The sequence below is a fragment of the Arachis stenosperma genome, chromosome 1 (genome assembly GCF_014773155.1).
Source record: "Arachis stenosperma cultivar V10309 chromosome 1, arast.V10309.gnm1.PFL2, whole genome shotgun sequence".
Taxonomy (NCBI): Eukaryota; Viridiplantae; Streptophyta; class Magnoliopsida; order Fabales; family Fabaceae; genus Arachis; species Arachis stenosperma.
The window spans coordinates 37,935,431-37,961,791 of NC_080377.1; the positions used below are offsets into that span (position 1 = coordinate 37,935,431).

The 26,361-nt window shown below is 36.8% G+C and overlaps 1 protein-coding gene and 1 non-coding gene across 2 annotated transcripts; both read left to right on the forward strand.

Moving 5' to 3' along the window:
- The first annotated feature begins 6,706 nt into the window (after positions 1 to 6,706).
- On the forward strand, positions 6,707 to 6,814 carry LOC130950043 (small nucleolar RNA R71). The gene has a single exon (XR_009073511.1). It is a non-coding gene; the product is annotated as a small nucleolar RNA R71 (small nucleolar RNA).
- Positions 6,815 to 25,305: 18,491 nt separating this feature from the next.
- On the forward strand, positions 25,306 to 25,983 carry LOC130977946 (uncharacterized). The gene has a single exon (XM_057902223.1). It carries the CDS (start codon positions 25,306 to 25,308, stop codon positions 25,981 to 25,983), a length of 678 nt encoding a protein of 225 aa, XP_057758206.1.
- Positions 25,984 to 26,361: the final 378 nt, after the last annotated feature.

Below are 26,361 nucleotides of genomic sequence, written 5' to 3' on the forward strand. Positions count from 1 at the left end.
TAAGATCGCCGAACGGTCGGACGACCTCCCCACACTTAAAAGTTTGCACCGTCCTCGGTGCACTTAAAGATGAGCAAGGGGGATGGGTTGCTACAATTGATGAGTTCCTCAAATGGTAGTGCGGATGACTTGTTTGTTGCCCCATTTAGAAACTTTCCTTTCCTTCCGTATTGGTGGCCAACCCAAAAGGAAAGAAGGAAAGAAAATTAAGCCTATAACAAAGATATCAAGACAATTAGAACATAGGCGGGGGCTAATGCCAACTAAAAGTAAGGTTCTCACTACATGTTAGCTACGCATGTAAGTGAGAAAACAATATAAGCTAATGGCATATCAATGATACTTGATGCAAGAGTAAAATTAAAGCATGAAGAGCATATGGCACATCAAGTTCACATAAGAAGAAGTGGGTCATGAAAGACAATATGAGGTCATATCAATGCACAAAGACATAAGAGTCATACAAGATGAAGCATTGATTTAAAAGTTTCATCACCCAACAATATCAAACAAGTCAAGAAGCACCAAAATAATGTAAGGAAATCTCAACAATTGAGTGTAAGAATCCAACACCATTATTAAAATGACTTAAAAAAACGAAAACATGCTATAAAAACTAAATGAAAATGGGAAGAGTAGAAGTATGCGAATGTGATAAGCAAAAGAAAATGGAAGGGGAGAAAAAAAAACTCTTTTTTTTTTTTTACCGACGCGTGCGCGTTATGCGTGCTTACGCGTCGATGTGCATATTGGTTGAAGGGCGCGTACGCGCCAGGTGCGCGCACGCGTGCATCGAGTTAGGCCGGAGGCATAATGTCGGCCCTAAAGTGGCACAACTCTCTGGTAAAAGTACCAGGAGTGTGGATCGCGCAATCGACGCGCGCGCGTACAGTGTGCGTGCGCGTGCATTGCGATTTTAAGGTCATGTGCGCGTACGCGCCAAGTGCGCGCACGCGTGCATAGACTTGTGCCTTAGGCCCAATGTTCGCACAGTGCAGGCCTAACTCTCGGGTTTTTGGCTGGGGTTGAATTTTTTGCATCCACGCGTACGCGTACAGTGCGCGTCCGCGTGGGTGGTCGAAAAATGCTCAGGTGCGCGTACGCGTCATGTGCGCGCACGCGTGGATGGTGTTCTTTTTTTCAAAAATTTTTGCTATATTTTTGCACCAATCCAAGCATTCCAAACCTCCAAGCTACTACCAAAACACCCTAAAACCTTATTTAACATGTTAAAATACTAATTAAACTCAACCAACTAATCTAAACATGAAATTAAACTAGTTCTACCAATATGTACAAAAGAGAAAATGGAAGGATTTTACCATGGTGGGGTGTCTCCCACCTAGCACTTTTGTTTATTGTCCTTAAGTTGGACTTATGGGGAGCTCCTCTCAAGGTGGCTTGTGCTTGTACTCATCTTGGAACTCCCACCAATGCTTGGTTCTCCATTGTGCCCCAAGACTTCTTATTTGTTGTACCAAGTTTTGATGGAGTTCTTCACAAGCTTGGGGCTCCCAAAGTTGATCCTCATGTATACCGGGATCCCATATCTTGTTTCTACACCCATCTTGAGGTTGATCATCATTATTAGTCCATCCGGGTGGTGAACAAGATGAATTCTCTATGAAGTGCCCAACAATCCTCCTAGACCCATCTATTTGAGCACTATTCCCACCTTTGTATTCAACTCTTGGAGTATCAACCAAGATGAGCCTTGATTTGCAACGCCAACCACGAAACATCTTTCGCTTACGCTTCATCCCACAAAGAATCCTAAGTTGACCATCCGTTTCAAGCAAACCATACTCAAGTGGGACAATAAAGCTAATAGAAATGAATTTTACCCACTCAAGTGAAGGAGTAGATGACAACCTAGGCAAAGATGCTTCAAAAGATCTTGACAAAGCATAACCAACCCTCGTTCTTCCATTTTTAGGGACTTCCACCTCTTCACAAGATCTCTTGATCTCAATCCTTTGTTCAACAATTTTATCTAAACCTTTTCCTTTACTCAAATCATAATAGGGAGGATGAGAAAAATTTACCTCCTCAACGCTTTCAAATCCAACCGGAGAAGGTTCTTCATGCTCAAAGGATTCTTTACCATTAAGACTTGATGCTTGATCTTCATCACCAAGGGAACTCAATTCTTTCTCTATCCCATCCAAGTCCTCATATGGAGTATGCCTTGGAAGGTGTGCACTTTCCTCCCTAGCATCAATTTCAATCATCTTGGAGGGGTTTTCTTCAACTCTATGTTCCCATGGAGGCTCCGCATCTCCTAAGTCTTCTACCACTTCTTCCTTGTCTTCAACAATTAAAGCTTCCTCCAATTGTTCCAATACAAAGCAACTTCCCTCATTTCCCACCGGAGTTTCCAATCTCTCCTTCATGCTATGTTCTTCATTCGATTCTCCACATGTAGCCATGGGAGTTCCTTGAGTGTTCAAGCATTGGGAGGCTAATTGATTTGTTACCGCATCCAAGGCGGCCATGAAATTTTGCACATCCCTTTGCATCTCTTCTTGCCCTTGAACGAGAACACCAAGGGTTTCATCCATTAGAGATTGGGGTGGGTGGAAGGATTCATCATTTTGGGAGAAGGGTTCATAGTAGGAAGGTGGTTCTTCTTGGTAGAGTTGTGGTGGTTCAATATTCTCCATTCTTTCCACTCGTTGCACAACACACTCCATGGTTGCTTGAAATTGATCCAATGCTTCCTTGAGATGATCCCTTGACTCTTGTTCCTCTTGGATAATATGATTAGGATCATGTGGCTCTTGGATCAATGGATATGAGTATTCTTCCATGGGAGGTTGTGGTGGAAAGTAGTATTCATCTTGTGGTTGAAAATTTTCGTATATTGGAGGTGGTTCATCTTGGTAATAATATGGAGTGAGTGGCTCTTGAAAATGTTGATGTTGGAATGGTGGTAGCTCTATGTGTGGTTCATATGGCTCATATGGTTGTTGGTAGGATGGATATGGATTAGGGTCATATGAAGGTGGTTGGTGAAAATAGGCTTGTGAGTGTGGTTGAGGCTCATGTTGAGGATATGAATCATAGGCATATGGTGGTGGTTCTTGAAAGTCACAAGGAGATTCACCATAGCCATTTGATTGGTATGCATCATAGAATGGCTCTTCTTCATAGTGCATTGGTGGAGGTTGTTGCCATGAGGATTGATCATAAGCATATGGTTCCTCCCACCTTTGGTTATCCCATTCTTGATACACATTCTCATTGAAGTTCTCATTACCTACAACATAGTTGTAATCACACTCATAGCCAAAATGAGAATTCATGGTGAAAAGCGAAAACAAAAATCAAAAGCTAATAGAAAATAAGAGAAATAAAATTCTACAACTAACAATTAAAGCAAAAGGCAATATATTCACAATATTCACATATATACAATAACCAATAACACAACACCATTGCTATTCCCCGGCAACGGCGCCATTTTGACGATTGGATTTTTGACGGTTTAGAATTTCACAAATGAATTCTCGTTGCAAGTATAGTCTCTAAACCAATCGCTAATCCTTTCATACAAAAAGTTGTTTGTCACTAAAACAAACCCCTAAATTTATAAACCGAAGTATTTAAACCTCGGGTCGTTCTCCCTAGGAATTGTAATGAAGTGTCTTGTTATTGGTTGTGAATTATATTTGGGGTTTTTAAGATTTTGGACAAGAAATATAAATGGCAAGAAAATAAACTAACAACTAATAAAGCTCTTGGCAAGATATGAGAATTAGAAGTCCTATCCTAGTTATCCTCTTCAATTGTGATAACAAATTGTCCATTGCTCCCACTTAGTTAACCTCTAACCATGGAGGAAAGTCAAGTGGATGAATCAATTTGATTCCTCAAGTCCTAATCAACTCCCAAGGGAAAGACTAGCTTTAGAGGCATTCAAATCAATTAGCACTTCTAATTATCAACCAACAAAAGAATTAGATAACTCAAGAGTCACTAATTACTCTACCTAGGCCAAGAGGAACAAAACCTACACTAAAATCCAACCAAGCATTTCATCAAACACTTGGAAGGCACAAAGGAAAAGCATAGTAAATCAACAACAAGAATGAAATCTAACAACAATTATTGAAAGAAATTAACAACAACAATCAAAAGAAACACATTTATTATGAATTACCTTTTATTGAATTGGAAGAAAGTAGAAGGAACAATACTAGATCTACAACAAAATATAAGAACAACATAAAAGAGATTACACCAAAAGAATAGGAGAAGAATGATTGTAACTACAAGGAATTGAGAAGATAGAAGTAGAAGAAGATGAATCTAAATCTAAATCTAAGAACTAAACCTAATCCTAATCCTAATTCTAGAGAGAAGTGAGAGCTTCTCTCTCTAGAAAACTAGTTCTAAAACTAAACTAAAACTAATGGTAACTAGTTCAGTTGATTCCTCTTCAATCCTTGGCTTAAATAGCATCAGAAATGAGTTGGATTGGGCCCACAAGGCTTCTAAAATCGCTGGCCACATGTTGCATTAAGTGAACCAGGTGGCAGCAACGGCGCGTGCGCGTACTATGCGCGTGCGCGCCACCATACAGCAACTATGGCAAATCTTATATCGTTTCGAAGCCCCGGATGTTAGCTTTCTAACCCAACTGGAACCGCATCATTTGGACCTCTGTAGCTCAAGTTATGATCATTTAAGTGCGAAGAGGTCGGCTTGACAGCTTTCCGGTTCTTTCATTTCTTCATGAGTTCTCCACCTTTTCATGCTTCTTTCTTCATTCCCTTGATCCAATCTTTGCCTTCTAAATCTGAAATCACTTAGCAAACATATCAAGGCATCTAATGAAATCAAGGAGAATTAAATTTAGCTATTTTAAGACCTAAAAAGCATGTTTTCACTCTTAAGCACAATTAAAGGAGAATATACAAAACCATGCTATTTCATTGAATAAATGTGGGTAAAAGGTGATAAAATCCCCTAAATTCAATACAAGATAAACCGTCGAATTGGGGTTTGTCAAGCCTCAAGGATACCCAGAGCAATGTTGGAACCTCCCAACACCAAACTTAGAGTTTGAATGTGGGGGTTCAACACCAAACTTAAAGTTTGGTTGTGGCCTCCTAACACCAAACTTAGAGTTTGACTGTGGGGGCTCTATTTGACTCTGTATTGAGAGAAGCTCTTCATGCTTCCTCTCCATGGTTACAGGGAGATATCCTTAAGCCTTAAACACAAGGGAGTCCTCATTCACTTGAATGATCAATTCTCCTCTGTCAACATCAATCACAGCCTTTGTTGTGGCTAGGAAGGGTCTGCCAAGGATGATGGATTCATCCATACACTTCCCAGTCTCTAGGATAATGAAATCAGCAGGGATGTAGTGGTCTTCAACCTTTACCAAGACATCCTCTACAAGTCCATAAGCCTATTTTCTTGAATTGTCTGCCATCTCCAGTGAGATTCTTGCAGCTTGTACCTCAAGGATCCCTAGCTTCTCCATTACAGAGAGAGGCATGAGGTTTATACTTGACCCTAAGTCACACAGAGCCTTCTTAAAGGTCATGGTGCCTATGGTACAAGGTATCGAGAACTTCCCAGGATCCTGTCTCTTTTGAGGTAATCTCTGCCTAGTCAAGTCATCCAGTTCTTTAGTGAGCAAAGGGGGTTCATCCTCCCAAGTCTCATTACCAAATAACTTGGAATTTAACTTCATGATTGCTCCAAGGTACTTAGCAACTTGCTCTTCAGTGACATCTTCATCCTCTTCAGAGGAAGAATACTAATCAAAGCTCATGAATGGCAGAAGTAAATCCAATGGAATCTCTATGGTCTCATTATGAGACTCAGATTCCTATGGTTCCTCATTAGGGAACTCATTGGAGGCCAGTGGACGTCCATTGAGGTCTTCCTAAGTGGCGATCACTGCCTCTTCCTCCTCTCCAAATTCGGCCATGTTGATGGCCTTGCACTTTCCTTTTGGATTTTCTTCTATATTGCTTGGAAGAGTACTAGGATGGAGTTCAGTAACTTTCTTACTCAGCTGACCCACTTGTGCCTCCAAGTTTCTAATGGAGGACCTTGTTTCAGTCATGAAACTTTGAGTGGTTTTGATTAGATCAGAGACCATGGTTGCTAAGTCAGAGTGGCTCTGCTTAGAATTCTCTGTCTATTGCTGAGAAGATGATGGAAAGCGCTTGCCATTGCTAAACCTATTTCTTCCACCATTATTGTTGTTAAAACCTTGTTGAGGTCTTTGTTGATCCTTCCATGAGAGATTTGGATGATTTCCCCATGAAGGATTATAGGTGTTTCCATAGAGTTCTCCCATGTAATTCACCTCTTCCATTGATGGATTCTCAAGATCATAAGCTTCTTCTTCAGATGAAGCGTCCTTAGTACTGCCTGGTGCAGCTTGCATTCCAGACAGACTTTGAGAAATAATATTGACTTGTTGAGTCAATATTTTGTTCTGGGCCAATATGGCATTCAGAGTATCAATCTCAAGAACTCCTTTCTTCTGATTTGTCCCATTATTCACAAGATTCCTTTCAGAAGTGTACATGAATTGGTTATTTGCAACCATTTCAATGAGTTCTTGAGCTTCTGCAGGCGTCTTCTTCAGATGAAGAGACCCTCCAGCAGAATTGTCCAATGACATCTTGGACAGTTCAGACAGACCATTATAGAAGATACCTATGATGCTCCATTCAGAAAGCATGTCAGAAGGACACTTTCTGATCAATTGTTTGTATCTTTCCCAAGCTTCATAGAGGGATTCACCTTCCTTCTGTCTGAAGGTTTGGACTTCCACTCTAAGCTTACTCAATTTTTGAGGTGGAAAGAACTTTGCGAAGAAGGCATTGACTAGCTTTTCCCAAGAGTTCAGGCTTTCCTTAGGTTGTGAATCCAACCATATGCTAGCTCTGTCTCTTACAGCAAAAGGGAATAGCATAAGTCTGTAGACCTCAGGGTCAACCCCATTGGTCTTGACAGTGTCACAGATTTGCAAGAATTCAGCTAAAAACTGATGAGGATCTTCCAAGGGAAGTCCATGAAACTTGCAATTCTGTTACATTAGAGAAACTAATTGAGGCTTAAGCTCAAAGTTGTTTGCTCCAATGGTAGGGATAGAGATGCTTCTCCCATAGAAGTCGGGAGTAGGTGTAGTAAAGTCACCCAGCACCTTCCTTGCATTGTTGGCATTGTTGTTGTTTTCGGCTGCCATGTCTTCTTCTTGTTTGAAGAGCTCTGTTAGGCCCTCTAGAGAGAGTTGTGCTTTAGTTTCTCTTAGCTTTCTCTTCAAGGTCCTTTCAGATTCAGGATCAGCTTCAACAAGAATGCTTTTATCTTTGCTCCTGCTCATATGAAAGAGAAGAGAACAAGAAAGTATGGAATCCTCTATGTCACAGTATAGAGATTCCTTGAGGTGTCAGAGGAAAAGAAGAATAGAAGGAGGAAGTAGAAGAATTCGAACTTATCAAGAGGGATAGAGTTCGAATTGTGATAGTCGAGGAGTGTTAGTTCTTAAATAGAAGGATGTGAGAAGAGGGGAAGAATTTTCGAAAATAAAGTAAAAAATTTTAAAATAATTAAAAGAAATTTTGAAAATTTGATTGATGATTTTCGAAAATTAAGAGTGGGAAAGAAATTAAGTGATTTTTGAAAAAGATTTTGAAATTAGAAATAAAAAAGATATGATTGAAAAGTTATGGTTTTAAAGAGATATGATTGAAAAACAATTTAAAAAGATTTGATTTTTAAAATTAATGACTTGGCTAACAAGAAATTTAAAAGATATGATTCAGACATTAAACCTTTCTCAACAGAAAAGGCAACATACTTGAAATGTTGAATCAAATCATTAATTGTTAGCAAGTATTTTTGAAAAATGGAAAGAAATTGATTTTGAAAATATATGATTGAAAAGATATTATTTGAAAAATATTTGATTTTGAAAAATTATGGAAAAAAATCTGAATTAAAAACAAAATCTTCCCTCTTGTGCCATCCTGGCGTTAAACGCCCAAAATGGTATCCATTCTGGCGTTTAATGCCCAAAACTCTACCTTTTTGGGCGTTAAACGCCCAGCCAGGTACCCTGGCTGGCGTTTAAACGCCAGTTTTCCTTTCTCACTGGGCGTTTTGAACGCCCAGCTTTTTCTGTGTAATTCCGCTGCTGTATGTTCTGAATCTTCAATTCTCTGTATTATTGACTTGAAAAGACACAATTTAAAAATTTTTGGATTTTTTTAATGATGAGGAATACTCAAAATGCCACTAAGATCAAATAAACAATGCATGCAAGACACCAAACTTAGAAGTTTATATACTACTGACACTAACAAATTGAGAATGCATATGAAAAACAACAAAACACACAAAACAAGAGAATTTAAAGATCAGAGCAAGGAAATCATCAAGAACATCATGAAGATCAATGAAGAATATAATGCATGTAATTTTCGAAAATTAGAAGACTAAAAACATGCAATGGACACCAAACTTAAAATTAGACACTAGACTCAAACAAGAAACATAAAATTATTTTTGGTTTTAAGATTTTATAATTTTTTTGGATTTTTAGAAAATTGAGTGGAAAAGAAAATAAGGATATCAAAATTCTTAATAAGAATTTCCAGGAATCATGCAATGTTAGTCTAAAGCTTTAGTCTAAAAAGATTAGACATGGCTAGCCAAGCTTCAGCAGGACATTACATTCAATAGCTAAATTGATGAGAATCAATCAGCTTTTGTGATGATAAGAACATCACCTTGAAACTCTGGAATTCATTCTTAAGAACTCTGAAGAACTAAATAAAATAAAATTACCTAATCTAAGCAACAAGATGAACCGTCAGTTGTCCAAACTCAAACAATCCCCGGCAACGGCGCCAAAAACTTTGTGCATGAAATTGTGATCATCAATGGTGCCATCAACATGGTACGCTCAATTGCAATCTCAACTCTTTATCACAACTTCGCACAACTAACCAGCAAGTGCACTGGGTCGTCCAAGTAATAAACCTTACGTGAGTAAGGGTCAATCCCACGAAGATTGTTGGTATGAAGCAAGCTATGGTCATCTTGTAAATCTCAGTCAGGCTGATTCAAATGGTTATGGAGGATTGAAAATTAAAAGATGAATAAAACATAAAGATAGAGATACCTATGTAATTCATTGGTGAGAGCTTCAGACAAGCGTATGGAGATGCTTTGTCCCTTCTGTCTCTCTGCTTTCCCACTGTCTTCATCCAATCCTTCTTACTCCTTTCCATGGCAAGCTGTATGTTGGGCATCACCGTTGTCAATGGCTACAGTCCCGTCCTCTCAGTGAAAATGTTTAACGCGCTCTGTCATAGCACGGCTATTCATCTGTCGGTTCTCGATCATGTCGGAATAGAATCCAGTGATTCTTTTGTGTCTGTCACTAACACCCCACAATCGTGAGTTTGAAGCTCGTCACAGTCATTCAATCCTTGAATCCTACTCGGAATACCACAGACAAGGTTTAGACTTTCCAGATTCTCAAGAATGCCGCCTTCAATTCTAGCTTATACCACGAAGATTCTGATTAAGGAATCCAAGAGATATACATTCAAGCCTTGTTTGCATGTAGAACGGAGGTAGTTGTCAGGCACGCGTACATAAGTGAGAATGATGATGAGCGTCACATAATCATCACATTCATCATGTTCTTGGGTGCAAATGAATATCTTAGAATAAGAATAAGCTGAATTGAATAGAAGAACAATAGTAATTGCATTAATACTCGAGGTACAGCAGAGCTCCACACCTTAATCTATGGTGTGTAGAAACTCCACCGTTGAAAATACATAAGAACAAGGTCTAGGCGTGGCCAGCCCCCATGATCTAAGAACTAGACGTCCAAAGATGATCCGAAGATCTAAAATGATCCAAAGATGAAAATACAATAGCAAAAGGTCCTATTTATAGAGAACTAGTAGCTTAGGGTTTACAAAAATGAGTAAATTACGTAAAAATCCACTTCCGGGCCCACTTGGTGTGTGCTTGGGCTGAGCATTGAAGCTTTCATGTGTAGAGACTTTTCTTGGAGTTAAACACCAGCTTTTGTGCCAGTTTGGGCGTTTAACTCCAGCTTTTGTGCCAGTTCCGGCGTTAAACGCTGGAAATTCTTGAGCTGATTTGGAACGCCGGTTTGGGCCATCAAATCTCGGGCAAAGTATGGACTATTATATATTTCTAGAAATCCCAGGATGTCTACTTTCCAACGCAATTGACACTGAGCCAATTGAGCTTCTATAACTCCAGAAAATCTACTTCGAGTTCAGGGAGGTCAGAATCCAACAGCATCTGCAGTCCTTTTTCAGCCTCTGAATCAGATCTCTGCTCAGGTCCCTCAATTTCAGCCAGAAAATATCTGAAATTACAAAAAAACACACAAACTCATAGTAAAGTCCAGAAAAGTGAATTTTAAATAGAAACTAATAAAAATATAATAAAAACTAACTAAAATATACTAAAAACATACTAAAAACAATGCCAAAAAGCGTATAAATTATCCGCTTATCAGTAACAGCGGCGCGTCGTCTTCTGGTCTGCTTTTATTGTAGCTATCCCTTCTGCAGTTGGGAATTTCATGCATAGATGTGGGGTCGAGACTATTGTGCCGAGCTGATTCAATGTTGTCCGGCCTATTAAGGCGTTATAGGCTGAACTTACATCGACCACTATGTAATCTATCTTGAGTGTTCTTGACTGGTTTCCTTTTTCAAAGGTTGTGTGCAGCGAGATGTATCCAAGCGGTTGAACCGGGGTGTCTCCTAGTCCGAACAGGATGTTCAGATATGCTCTGAGTTTTTTTTCTTCCAAGCCGAGCTTGTTGAAGGCAGTTTTGAACAAGATGTTGGCGGAGCTCCCTTGGTCTATCAGTGTGCGGTGGAGATTTGCATTCACTAGTATAACAGTGATGACCATGGGATCGTCGTGTCCTGAGGTTATACCAGATGCATCTTCTTTGGTGAAAGTAATCGCGGGGATGTCGGGTGCTTCCTCCTTCCCCTCGACATGATATACTTCTTTAAGATATCTTTTGCGAGATGATTTGGAGACTCCTCCTCCCGCAAATCTGCCATGTATCACGTGGACATGTCTTTCTGGTGTACGGGGTGACCGCTCGGTTCGTCCAACATCTTCTTCCCTTTTTTCTTTTTCTTTGCTCATCGTCCCGGGTGGCCAGATACCGGTCTAGCTTTCCCTCTCTTACTAGCTTTTCTATGACATTTTTTAAGTCAAAACATTTATTGATGGAATGCCCGCGAATTTGATGATATTCGCAATATTCGCCCCGATTTCCTCCTCCTTTTTTGCCTTTGAGTGGTCAGGCTGGAGGTATTTTTTCAGTGTGGCAAACCTCTCTATAGACATCCACAAGGGACACCTGAAGAGGGATGTAATTGTGGTACTTTTTTATTTTTTCCATGTCGATCTTCCTTCTTTTTGGACTCTTTGTCCTTATCCCAGGAGGTGAATCCAGATTTTGAGGTCTCTCCTAGTCGAGAGTTTTCCTCCATGTTGATGTACTTCTCTGCTCGTTCTTGTACTTCGTTTAGAGATGCGGGGTATTTTTTCGATATAGATTGGCTAAAAGGTCCCTCTCGTAAGCCATTGATGAGGCCCATAATGGCAGCCTCTGTTGGTAGGCTCTGTATGTCTAGACACATTTTGTTGAATCTTTCCATGTAGTTGCGAAGACTTTCCCGTTCTCCTTGCCTGATTCCTAATAGACTTGGGGCGTGCTTAGCCTTATCTTTTTGGATGGAGAATCTGGCCAGAAACTTCTTGGCCAAGTCATCGAAACTCGAGATGGACCTAAGAGGTAAATTGTCGAACCATCTAATTGTCGTCTTTGTTAAAGTAGTCGGAAAGGCTTTACAACAAACTGCATCTGAGGTGTCGATGAGGTACATTCTACTTCTGAAATTGCTGAGATGATGGCCGGGATCTGTAGTGCCGTCGTACAAAGTCATATCTGGGAGTTTAAAGTCTTTTGGGATTTTGGTCTTCATGATCTCCTTGGTGAATGAATCTTGTTCCTTGCGGGAGCTGTCCTCATGAGGGGATCGGTTGGCTTTGGTCTTGATATCGGCTTCGAGTTTTAGGAGTTTGTCCTCCAATTCCCAACATCGCCTTATTTCCTTCTGCAGGTCTTTCTCAGCCTCTTGTTGACATAGGGCTTCTTCTTCAAGTTGTTTTAAACGGTCTTAAAGCGCCTCTATGGCTCCCGCGTTTGAATTCTTTTTGTTGTTAAGTTGAGGAGTATCCTTTGGTGTAGCGTCCGTATTTTTGTGCGGCGTTCTATCCTCTAGGTCTGAATTGTGGTCGTTATCATGGTCGTCCACCATAACGATGGGACGACTTCCAGGTTCCCCGGCAACGGCGCCAATGTTTCGAGGGTTACTTGAAACTGTAGGTCGATCTTGGACGAGATCTTCTGTACCGGTCGAAGCTATTGTATCCGATTTGTCGGATTTAGTGGTGGTGCTGATCCTTCGTCCCCGGAGGGTGGGGGGTACCTGCAAGGTACTGCGATGCTTAAGTTAGCAAGGGTATTAAGCAGGTATTGAGTAAAATCAGAGTGTGAGTTATACCTGGGTGCTCCAGTGTATTTATAATGGTGTAGAGTGACCTTCTTAGATAAGATAAGTTAGTTATCTTATCTTATCTTTATCTTTTGAGTAAGGTCACCTTATCTTCAAGGGAACCGCCCTTCTCCCTATAGGCTTGGACTGCTTTGGGCTTTGGTGCGCGGTCCTCCATTTGGGCCCTTCTTTGGGCTTTCCTGGTTACTTGGCCGAGCTCTTTGAGAAGAAGTCGGATTGTCCTGACCTGAAGAGGTCGGTCGCTTTGTCTATAGAACATCCCGGGTTGGACAGCTCGACCCTAGGTATGAACAGAAACCAACAAGACTTGTAAACCCATGGCCAAAAATACCCTCCAACCTACTAAGAGATACTATTTAAGGCCTTCATCTTTTCCCATGTCTAGGCCTAACAATACTCCATCGCAGCCACTGTCCCAGCCCAAGCCACAATCTATGTCTCAGTCCAAATCATAGCCCAAACCACATCCCATGTCTCAGCCCAAACCACACCCCAAACCATAGCCTAAAACATAACTAAATTTTCACAAGCAGTCCTTAAATTTGTCATCTCAGCACCCAAAGTCTTTTGACCAACCCTTGAGAGCTACTTCCCAATAATCCTAGACTGTTTGGGAGCCCACTTCTCAACCCATAATTCAACCTTTCAAGAAGTCTGGTATTGGAAACAAGAACAAAGAACAACGAGCTTTACCACTATTACAAGGGCTGGTGAGTTGTTAAGCCATCTCCATTTCAAGAGGACAGTGACTCTCACGATTCGTATGAAAGTGCTGGAAATAGTCTCTACAAGCCTCCAAAGATCTTGAGAGATAGATTTGAAAGTTCTAGTGATAGTGACAATGAAGTTATTGATGCCAAGAATTTAGGTTCAAAGAAATGTGTGTTCAAAGAGAAGTTTAGGCCTGCTTTAAGCATAGGCATTGACAAGGCTATTGATACTAATGACTCTAGTTATGAAGACATTGAAGATGATGACACATCCAATTTAGGTGCTATGGAATTAATTTTTTATTGATTATAGTTTTATGTAAAAAATTTATAATGAATGTCTTAATAAATGCCTTTGTTATGAACATTTTAAGATTAGAAAGTGATGTAGAGCCTGATGGTGCATCTGATTATGATTTCTGATACTCAGAAGACATGAATCAAGTGCTAGATTCTGTTGATGAGGATTGTGTAATTTATCCATTGTATAACAAGAAAGCAAAGTTTGGAGAGCTTAAGCTTGAGGTAGGTATGATCTCCAAGACAAACCATGAATTTATGAATGCCACTAAGGACTATACTATACAGTGGAGTAGAAATATTATTTTTAAGAAGAATGATAATATGTTGTTTAGGGTTGTTTGCAAGGGAGAAGATTTTCCTTGGGAAATTTATTGTGCTTTGAAGAAGTCTGATATGTCCTGATAGATTTAGATTTTAGTATATAAACATACATGTCCTAAATGTAAGAGTAATAGGGATGCTACTCAGAAGTGGACATTAAATAAGCTTGTTCCTTAACTAAGAAAACACCCCCACAATAAAGCACAAAGAGATGTATGCATGGTTTATGAGAAAATGTAGCATTAAGCTAAACAATACCTGTATTACTAGCGCACTAAGAAAAGCTAGGAAAGTTGTAGAAGGAGATGAGTTTGCACAATATGGTCTTAGTTGGGATCATGCTCATCAACTATACACCACTAACACTGGTTCAACAATCAAGGATGGAGTTAATTCAATGCCAAAAAGTCTCCCATAGTTTAAAAGATTTTATGTGTGTCTTAACGCTTGTAAGAAAGGGTTTAAAGTTGGATGTAGGCCTTTGATCAGATTGGATGAAGCATTCTTGAAGAATTTACATGGAGTTAGATTTGACTACATGTGGTCAGGATGCTAACAATCAAATTTACGTGATTGCTTATGCAATAGTGGTTGTTGAGAACAAAGACAATTTGAAATGGTTCTTGGAACTTTTTCATAGTGACCTTGGAGATTACAAATAGCATGGTTGGGCATTCATATCAGACATGCAGCAGGTGAGGATCATTTTGAATTTTGAAAGATTTAAAAGGACCAATATGATTTTCGAAAAAATTTAATGAACATTCTTTTAGGACTAATATAATTTAATGATAATTATTTGAGGACTATTTTAAGTCATTATCTTTTCAATTTATATTGTTTATACAGGGGCTAATCCCAACTATACAAGAAATCATGCCAGGAGTTCACCACAGATTCTTTATATGACATATTTGGAGGAATTTTTCAAAGCAATGGGCAGCTTAGAATTGAAGGATATGGTGTGGGAATGTACTAGATCAAGAACTAGGATTGAATTTGAAAGAAATATGAACAGAGTAAAAATGATTAGTGAGCTTGCTGGGCATATCTTAATAAATGGTCGAAAGAAGCCTGGACAAAGCCATACTTCAGCAAGGGACCAAAGATGGACACCATATGCAACAATGTGTGTGAATCATTCAATGCAAAGATAAAGGACAATGCCTATCTTGACACTAGCTAAAGAGGTAAGGAAGATCATCATGAAGAGCATGATTGATAATAGGCAAAAGTTGCTAAACTATCAAAGAATTCTTACCCAAGTTCAATAAAGCCGGCTTGAGGCAATGACAAAGTATTAAGAAATTGGTTCCCTCAACGGTCTGGTGATGAGAAAGAGGTGATATATGAAGTCTAAGGATGCCAACAAATATCTTGGTGGATTTGGACAGTCACACATGAACTTGCAGATTTTGGCACCTAATAGGTATAATTTATCTTGTTAAGTTTTAGAATTCAAGTTGTTCTTTAACAATCATTGCCTACTACCTTAATTTATTTATCTTTTTTGTCCAAATATGCATAGGTATGCCGTGCATGCATGCCATTGCTGCCATTCAAGACAAGAATGACAAGAGGCTTAAGGAGTATTGCCATGAGTGGTTAAGAATGGACTCATATAGAAAAACATATTAGTTTAATGTGAATCCAATTAAGGGACAAGACCTATGAAAAAAAATAGGATTTTCAGCACCTGTTCCACCTCCAATCAAGCCCAAACTGGGTAGACCCACAATAAATAAGAGAAAAGATAAAGACAAACAATCTATTAGATCAAAGACACGGATGAAAAAAAAGTATAACTCAATAAGGTATATTTATTGTGGAGAAATTGTGCACAAAAAGAACATGCAGAGTGAAGAAACAAGAGGAAGCTGTCGAACAAGCAAGACTTATGCAACTTCAACTTGCAGTAGTTGTTGCCCTTGTTGATGCCCCTGCTCAAGATGTATCCTCCGAATCCCCAATTGATCCTGCTGCTCAAATTCCTACAAACCCAGCAGAAGTATGATCAAATGCACTAACTAAGATGATCCTTGGCCAATCGAAAAGGGTTCCAGTTATACAAGAGTCTCAACCTTCATCAATGCCCACACAAAGTTGATAATTTATTTGCAATATATCATTTGTAATAAATTCTAATGTTATAGAATGTGAATCTGATTAATGAATTGACTTTTTGTCTATTCAGTATTGTAAAATGTATGACAAAGTAAGAGCAAGGCCTTTAAAAGCTTTAGGTTATTAAAAGAAAAACAAAAATTCCAGCCTTACCACAACTAGCTACAATTGTGACAATTCTAATTTTTGCTGAAACAATCAAGGGAACCAGTTATGTAACTGTGAAGAAACTAGCTAGCCTCATGACTTTTATGCCAACTCCAGAGTTCAAGCATCCGAAGAAGAAAGACAAAAATGTTTGAGATGCATTAGATGTTACAGGTTGAATTATGTGTTTTGTGAAGGCTTAAGAATTAGAACATTTTGGCATTATAGACAAATTGTTAAGTATTTTGTACAACCCTGTTTATGTTTTGGTATATTCCAAATTTAGGTGAATTATGCTTGGTAAAATGAAGACTTCTTTCACTTTTGTAGCCATGGTGTATGAAGATTAGTATGCTTATATGGATATGCAAATGTTTCAATTTTAATATATATGATGAGACTTAATTTATCTTATGAGTATTAGGGCGACAACTTTCATTTATTTGTTTTCAGTTATAGGCCATGTGAATCTATAGGTTGTATAAAAATTAGTTAAAAAAACATGAAAAAATATAGGTTGCATGCTTAATAATGGAAAAGAGAAAATTTTCAAATATGCAAAATTTCACCGATATCTTTATTAGGATCCCACAAAATAACAAGATCACAACTCTAAACCATACAAGCCATGTCATAAACACATTATTTTTTATTTTTTCATAGATAAAATACAAAGTATCCTAACTACTAACATCAGCACTATTACTCCAGCAAACATGAAATAATTAACATCTTAAGTACTTTAACTTCAGCTTCCAAACTACTTGTTCTCTAACCTAAATTCACTTTCCAATTTTCATAGTCACTCTCAACTTCAACCTTCACTTTTGCCCTATCATTTACAGCTTCAAACACTTCATATTCATTATCATCAACCCAACTAAAGTAGTTACAACGGCTGCCTTTCTGCACATGTAAAACACAAAATATGAATCCCACATTAATAGCAAAGGGGTTCGAGAACTATAGTTCATATGAATTTAAACTCACCCAATATATTCGATAAGAACGAAACAATATTCCTGGGTTTTCTGGTGTCCCAGGCTTCTCAATCATTGTTTTCAGCCCACAAAAATAGATTCTATCCATGTTTATCCTCCTTCTTCACATGGGGGAGTTAGAGCCGAAGCTACCCAGTGATTGCGGTGACAATCCACCACTTCATCCTTCACTGATGCTCCCCATCATGGCTTTTAAACTTGGGTAATGGCTCTGCACCATTATAATACCACTCAACAAGATGGATAAATGTCTCCATTTTGGGGATTAGAATTTATACAAATAGGAGTAGGGACTCTTTTAACATTACATAATGAACACATCTTATCAGTTTTCATCTGGGCACACAGCTGACAGTACATGTGTGACTTACGCTCCACGTGGATAACCATTGACATAAACTATTAGTCCATAAATGAAAGGACAAACGAAATTGATGCTAAATTTTTTGAGAATTAATTTGATTAAAAAAATCATTTAGGGATGAAAATGACGATCGGTCAATCTTTTAGATACCAATTTGACCATTAACACTATTAAATATATAAGTAATGTTAGCTTATCAATATTATAGCAATCAATTTCATCCAACACTATCATAAGCTTCCAAACAAACCCAATATGATGCCCACTAAAAATGAATTTTTGTTGAGTTTGAATTTCAGATGTTTTCTCTAATTAAAATTTGGATGTTTTTGTTTATGAAAATTTTGAATTTTTTCTTAAACTAATTATTAGTTAATCTGTTGGCTATGCAGTGTTAACTTTCAATACTTTCTCTAAATATATATATATATATATATATATATATATATATATATATATATATTTTAAAAAAAATTCATAGATCAGATTTTGATTCGATTTTTTATAATAATTACTAAAATATAAGAAATTTTCATCCTTAAAATTTGATACTTTTATTTATCGCCAGTTAATTGCTTTGAAAAAGATTATTGTGTATGACAAAGTTTTCTTGAAAAATCAAACAAAAATTTTAAAAATAAATTTTTGTTTCCATTTTTCGTGTATAGGAATGGATCCTCTCTGGTGCCAATAAAAATGGAGACCCTCCAGTATTTAATCTCAGTCTTTAATTAATTTTAACGGTGATATTTATAATACTATTTTATTTAACCCACAAGTCATTTTTGCCTCTTCTTCAATTCTACTAAACCTTTCTTCTTCTTTGTACCACTCCATATCTCTTTGTCTTTGAGAATCTCCTATCTCTCCAAGCTATTGATTTTTATGATGTTATGCGATGCTAATAAGAAGGTACTACAATATTGTTTAATGACAATGTACCTCTGCCTTTCTCATTGAGATTTTAGTGCCTTCCTTCACGTTCTTATAACTAATAGAAGACCTTTAAGATAAATTATATATTTTTATCATGAGCTATTTCAAAAGCCTTTGTTCAAATCATAACCAGTCTTTTTTATTATTATTTTACACTCATTTGCACCCAGAAGGGAAGTGAGGGGACGAAACAAAACTACACAACCAGTACAAAGAACACTTAGCGACATAAAAGTACACAAGCCTAAACAAAACTAAACAATACAAACCAAAATAGTGAAAGAGAGGTCATTAAATTAATCATATCACAAACTAAAACTCAATCACTATTGATTTTTCACTTCTTCTCTTGTTCATAGATTCTTGTTTGCCATTATTTCTCCATCTTAAAATATTATTAAAAATTAAAGGTTGATTTTATTTAGCATAAGAAACTTTCATGCCAAACCATTTGCATTTCATCATTAATTAGCATCCACCTCATATTGGTCACAATATTTTCGACACAAGTTGTTAGTTCCTACAACTAGATGTTAGTTTCGTTAATCAATATCAATAAATTAGGTACATTGACAACTTGAATAGATGGGAAGGTGCTGCGATTTATTGCCTAAGCGAAAAGTGTGAATAAAAACTCAATTTTATGAGGTTTAATATGGCAGTGGCATCATCAACATTAACATCGATCCCGAAGATATTGAGTGGGACCCGAAGAGATGGAGTTATGTGAAGAAGAAGGAGAGCCGAGCAAGGAAGAAGAAAAGCCTGGTAGAAAAATCGAGTTTCAAAATGGTAGTGGCTCATCAACATCAATATCACTAACCCCACATAACCAATAACCAATTTGCCACTACCTTCACTTACTACTGTCCATATAAACCCCAACCTAGGACATGCATAACAAATAACCAGTTAAAAGTATAAGTACAAGAAATTTCAACAACAATGTATTTACCATTCTACACGACGGATGTACTATAGCAATGAAGTTTCGCTGGAGCTGTTTCACAAAACACCAACGGCGAAATGACAACGATGAAGTGTTGTATTTTTTGGAGGAAAAGGTCATTATTATGTGTGCTAGAGCTTCCTGTAATTATCTGTGTCTGATATGAACATCCTTGGTATTACAGTTAAATTCAGGGACGACACTCGCTGCTTTTGAAACGGTGTTGTTTTAGAGCATAGAGACCTATTTTACCCATAACCTTTAATAACGGACCATGTCAACCCTGTTAACAACACCGTAGCGATACATACACACACTACACGGCACATAAGCACCACATAAGATAATTCCATTATGTTCGGACAACTTGATTGCACGGGAGGACCATATGCCATGTGTTTTGAATGGTCAATCATGCTTTTGTATTTTCGAATCTTGAAGGATGAAATTGTCTTCGGATTAAAAGCTCAAGAACGCTATTTGTTCTTTTTCTTTAAAAAAATATATATAACAATTTTTTAACTAAATATACCATAAAAGTACTATATCTTATAATTTTATAGAGTAAACTATTTATATTATTATGTTTCTTTTATGTAATTCTCACATCAAAAAATAAAATTACTAAAACAAAAATTTTATATATTTTCTATATATATTGATAAAATCTTAAAAAAATAATTCAATATTTACATATCATACATAAATTATTTTTATGTAATAAAAAGAATACCAAAAATTTTAAAAAATTATATAACATTCGTCTCTCGTATGTCAAAATTTCTAGATGCTCTCTAAATACAGTACTCCTTACTAAATTCGGAGTGCTTGAAAATGAACCTTCATATGATATTCTATATCTAATAAATGATAAAAAAAAGTGTTTATTAATTAATTGATATGAGAATAATGAACTATAAAATGAACTTAAATTTATTTTATTATTCTATTAACTTGTACTTTTTAAACTAAAAAATTATCAGCTTTAAATGTTAAAGATAAAATTAAATACAAATAACTACTCTTTAATTCTCATTTTGGATACACTTTTTGTGTGATTTTAATATAAATTTTTTTATATAGGTATTGATTACGTATTATCAAATTAATAGAAATAACTTACTAGTATACTTACTATTTAAATAACTGATTAATTAAATAATACTTGTTCAAAAATAAACTCTTTTTACTTTTTATTTTCTTAGAAAAGAGAAAGGGAGTATTATGCTATTTAATTTAACAGTTTCACTATACATCCAAGCGTTTTTGTCAACCAATTCTGACCAAGTTGGCCCAAATTCAACAAAAATCGGTCACACAAGCGTGCGCATGAATCACGCACTTCTTCCTCTCCTTCTTCTTCTTTGCGGATTTTTTTCTTATCGTCGTACTTTTGTTGCTATTGTTGTTGCTGTATTTTCTTTTTCTTTTCCTCTTCTTCTTCATGGTTGTTGCAACAATTTTTTTACTATTTTTATTCTTGTTAAGAGGGTAAATAAGAAAAATTATGAGTGGATGAAACAAGAAAAAAATAAAAAATAAAAAGAAGAAGAAGATGATAATGATGATTACAAAGAGGAGGATGTAGAGTTTTGAATTATACAGAATTTATCCAGAAAAATAGTATCAAAATTTTAACCTTGACACAAGAAGTTTCTTAATTTTGACACATAAATTTTTTAACCATAATACAAGTTCTTGTTAATAGTGTGAAATAAGAGAAATTATGATAATGTGAAACAATGATGATGATGATGATGATGATGATGATGATGATGATGATGATGATGATGATGATGATGATGATGATGATGATGAGGAGGAGGAGGAGGAGGAGGAGGAGGAGGAGAATGAAATACGAAGTATAAAAATATAAAACAAGAAGAAAAAGTTAATAATGAAGAAGAAGAGGACATGGAGTTTTGAATAGTGTAAAATTTATTAGAAAATAGTACCGTAATTTTTTAATTGTGATACATCAAGTTTCTTAATTTTGACATTAAAATTTCATAATCATGACACAAAAAATTATTTAACCAATTTTTCTTATTGTTGAACTAACTGAGTGGTATTGAACTCATATATAAGATGTTCAGTCATTCTTGTGTCATTTGTAACAAATTGTTATATTTTTAAGTTCCAAAATACATTTGAATGTATTGTTAGTTGAGTAAGATTTTGGATCTATGATTCTTTAAAAAAATTTCATGTCATTTATTCAAAATTATGGTGTCATTTTTAATAGATTTTTTGTGTCGTTAATCTAAAATTTCTGTCACTTTTGTTATTATTAAACTAATTATGTGATATTAAACTAAGAAGAAGAACAAGAAAAAGAAGAAAAAGAAGAAGAAGATGATGATGATGATGATAATGAAAAAGGAAGAAGTGAAAAAATCAAATGGAAAAAGAAAATGATGAAAAATAAAGAGAAAAAGGAGGAAGAGAAGGAGAAAGAAGAAGAAGGAGGTGGTGGAAGAGATGGTGATGCTGATAAAATAGAATATTGATAAATTTATTTATAAATAAATGAAACTATTTTTATATCGACGAAAGATAATTTCTGTATAATACAAAATTCAAATGTTAATTTCATTCATGAATAAATTATTAAGAATCTAAATTTTTATGGATATAAATAGTAATTTAATTCTCTTTTATGGTACAAAATCAGATTTATTTATTCATAAATAAATTTGTTCACATCTTTTATTAATCATTATATTACTTTTATATATATATAGTTGCTTCCTTTTCTCTTTCCACTCATTCTCTTATGTGTGTTTCATACTTTTTCTCTCTTTAATATATATATAAGTATGAAACACACATAAGAGAATGAGTGGAAAGAGAAAAGGAGGCAAAAGAGAGAGGATGATGATATTTTGATATAATTTTTGGGATTTATTAATTCATATTTTGACAGTTTTAGGTTTAAATTGGTCTTTGAAATTGTACTCAATTTTTAAACTGATCTCTGAAATTAATTGTTATTCAATTTAGTCTTCGAAGTTACACTCCAAGACTCACAGTAGTCCCTCAAGTAGTTTTCGTTCATCACAGGCCATCGAAAAACTAAGGTGGACCAATTTCTATCATGCTAGCACTCCAAAAATGACGTCCTATTATTTTTGTCACGTGTTTTGGTCAAAACGATGTCGTAGGGTGTATTATCCTGTCCATAACGTTAAATCCCAACTTCTATCCCTCTTCTTCTTCTACTACTCTTCAATGGCTCTGCTATAACACGTTGTTGGTATTATTTTCCTCACGGAGAAACCGATTCGCCTCAACTAAGTACAATCGTCACCGTCGCTACTGTGCTAGGTTGTTGACCCACATTTTCTCTGTTAAGGTAAGGGTTTGGAAAAGAGAAAGATGAATTTTGATGTCCTCCATTTTTTGTTCAGTTCCATGACTCCATCTTTTTTAGCTGTTAAATCTAATGTTGCTTGTTATTTTTGTTAGGGCATGTGTATTTATTTTTTTAAATTGTGTTGATTTTGCACTCCTCCACTTTGTTGTTGTTGCTGCCAAGTTTTCCTCCATCTAAGAATTAAACAGATAAGTTATTATAATTTGCAATGCATTTATCTACTATTAAAATCATTATTATTTTAATTTGAATATTCTATCCGGTGGCTAGTTAATATTTGATTTTTCCTAATAATTTAAAATTATTTATTCCTTATTCAACCATCAATTCATCACAGATTCTAATTGGCTTATTATTAAAGTTCTTAGTATGTTACTAATACTGATATTTGGCTTGGTTAGCTTTTTAGGAAAAGTAATGTGTATTTTATTTTCAGGCTATGAAGTTAAAACTATACTAAAAATGAAGGAGGAGTTTGATTATAAAAGCTTGTCTTAAAGTTTGAAGTGCAGTTGGATAAACTTAACATTAGAAAATGAAAGGCTCCAAAAAGCTTTTGATAATGAAGTTGAAAAAAAAACTTGGAAGCACAATGTTGTATTACTAAGGTTGAGAGAAATTTTGTAGATATATTAGAGATTTTCTTATTTCTATATAAAAGCAGCTCTCTCAACAGCAGTAGTCTTTGTTTCAAAATAAAATGAAGTCTTCAAATTTTTGAAATGTTGCAAAAATTTTGATAGATAATAATACTGAATGAAAAATTTTATTTGTGGTTAAAGTATGTATGCATGATGTCATACTTTGATTCTTCATAATTGATTTGGGTGTCATCTACTTTTTTTGTATTGTGAATAGAAGTTAGAATCCAAAGTTAGCAATTGTGGTGCATGACTTAATTAAGTGGCATGCATGCCTTCTTAAGGAAAGATGAGCTCTATTAAGTATTGTTACTTTTAAGTTTTAAAGATAAAAAGTGATCTATCTTCAAATAAGAGTGTGACTGAAATATTTTTATCAAGGTTTTAGAATCAGTATCTCGGATTTTATATAATGTATGCTTTGGGATACAATCTTCTAATACACCTTTGTAATTTCTAGCTACTTTTAACTGTATTTTCTGAATCAAAGGTCAAGCTTATAGGCATGGTGCAAAATCTTTACATTATATTCTACTTTAACCTAAATCTTTGAAACTACATATTAATATTTTTTATTCTACTTCAACCTAAATCTCTGAAATTGCATATTAATATTTTTGCTTTTAAACATCTATGGTGCTATGTTTCACATGGAATTAGTGTTAAATCATGAAAGATATGCTCTGTTTCTTGTGGTTTTCTGAGCAACGCTTCCATTGGTGTAGTTGGTTTTCTATTTAGTTATTATTATTTTTGGTGTTTGAGGGTTGTGAATTAGAATTTCTATTTTTTAGTGGAAATGAAGGCTGAATAACGGGGTTAATGGATGTGATGTGTTCTTAGAATTTAACAATGGATGCTTGATTTTTGCAAACTTAGTGGTTTAGTCCAAATTACTTGTTCGTGATTTAGGGTAATCGGGAAGGGGAGGTGTTCATACCCTGGGTTGAGCTATGCGATCCGGGTTGAACGAAGACTAGAACGACCGACCTCTTATAAGGTTGGCTCATCACCGACCTCTTCCTAAAGGGCTCGGCCAAAATCACCATAGAGGCCCAAGTAGGCCCAAAGTAGAGGATTACAGCCCACCCGAAGGTGGCTAACCAAAAAATAAGTGATCTCACCCACAAAAGATAAGATAAGATAACTAACTTATCTCAAGGAAGGTCACTCAACACTACTATAAATACACTTGAGCACCTAGGTATAACTCATACTCTAATTCTGCACAAAAACCTGCCTAAAGTCCGTGCTAACTTAAGCATCGGAGTCTCTTGCAGGTACCACCACCCTCCGGTGACCAAGGATCAGCAGCACCTCAAGATCCAGCAAGTCAGACCCAACAGCTCCGATCACACCCGAAGATCTCGTCCGAGATCGACCTTCAGTTTCAGGTAACCCTCAGAACATTTGCGCCGTTACCGGGGAACTTGGAAATCATCCCACCATCATGGCAGAAATTCCTGACAACGATCATAACTCCGATCTGGAAGATAGAATGCCGCTTAAGAACACAGATGCTGCATCAAAGGACACACCTCAATCCAAGGGAGACAAGCAAACCCCAAACACAGAGATCTTAGATGCAATATGTGAACAACAGGATCGCCTTAAATAGCTCGAACAGGAAGCTGAATGGTAACGAGAGGCCGAGAGAGACCTTCGAAGAGAAACAAAATGGCGTCGAGAGCTAGAGGACAAGCTCCTAAAACTCGAAGCCGACCTCAAAACTAAGACTACTCAATCCAGCCACGAAGATAGCCTCCACAAGGACCAAAACCCGTTCACAAAGGAGATCATGAAGGTTAAAGTTCCAAAGGACTTCAAAGCCCCCGACATGACCCTATACGACGGCACGTCTGATCCAAGCCATCATCTCAGCAATTTCAGAAGTTGGATGTATCTTACGGATGCCTCAGATGCAATCTGTTGTAAAGCATTCCCGACCACCTTGACCAAGACGACAATAAAGTGGTTCGACAGCTTGCTGCCAAGGTCGATAACAAGCTTTGATGACCTCGCCAAGAAATTCTTAGCGAGATTCTCCATCCAAAAAGACAAAGCCAAGCATGCTCCAAGCTTGCTAGGGATTAAGCAAGGAGATTGGGAAAGCCTCCGCAGTTACATGGAGAGATTCAACAAAGCATGTCTGGACATACAAAATCTTCCAATAGAAGCAGCCATCATGGGTCTCATCGATGGCCTACGAGAAGGACCCTTTAGTCACTCCATATCCAAAAAGCATCCAACATCTCTCAATGAGGTTCAAGAACGGGCGGAAAAATACATTAATATGGAGGAGTACTCCCGATTAGGAGAAACCTCAAAGACTGGATTCTCCTACCCACCTTGGGACAAGGATAAAGAGTCCAGGAAGAAAGAAGACCGACCTACTGAGAAATCCAGAAAGTACCACAACTACACCCCCTCTTCGGGTGTCTCTTGTGGACGTTTACCGGGAGATATGCAACACTGAGAAGATCCCACCGCCTCGCCCCGATTAAACACAAGAGAGGAGGAAGTTGGACAAAGTATTGTGAATACCACCGAATCTATGGGAATTCTACCAACGAGTGCTATGACCTAAAGAATGTCATAGAAAAATTGGCACAAGAAAGGAGATTAGATCGGTTCTTAGCCAATAGAGCAAATGAACCAAAAAAGTAAAGAAGGGATGAAGAGGTCGGACAAGCTGAACATCCCCCTCACACCCCTGAGAGACATGTTCACATGATAAACGGAGGATTCACAAGAGGAGGGATCTCTAAATCATCCCGCAAAAGACACCTCAAAGAGGTGTATCTTGTTAGAGAGGGGGACAGATCACCTGACCTCCTTACTATTACCTTCACTC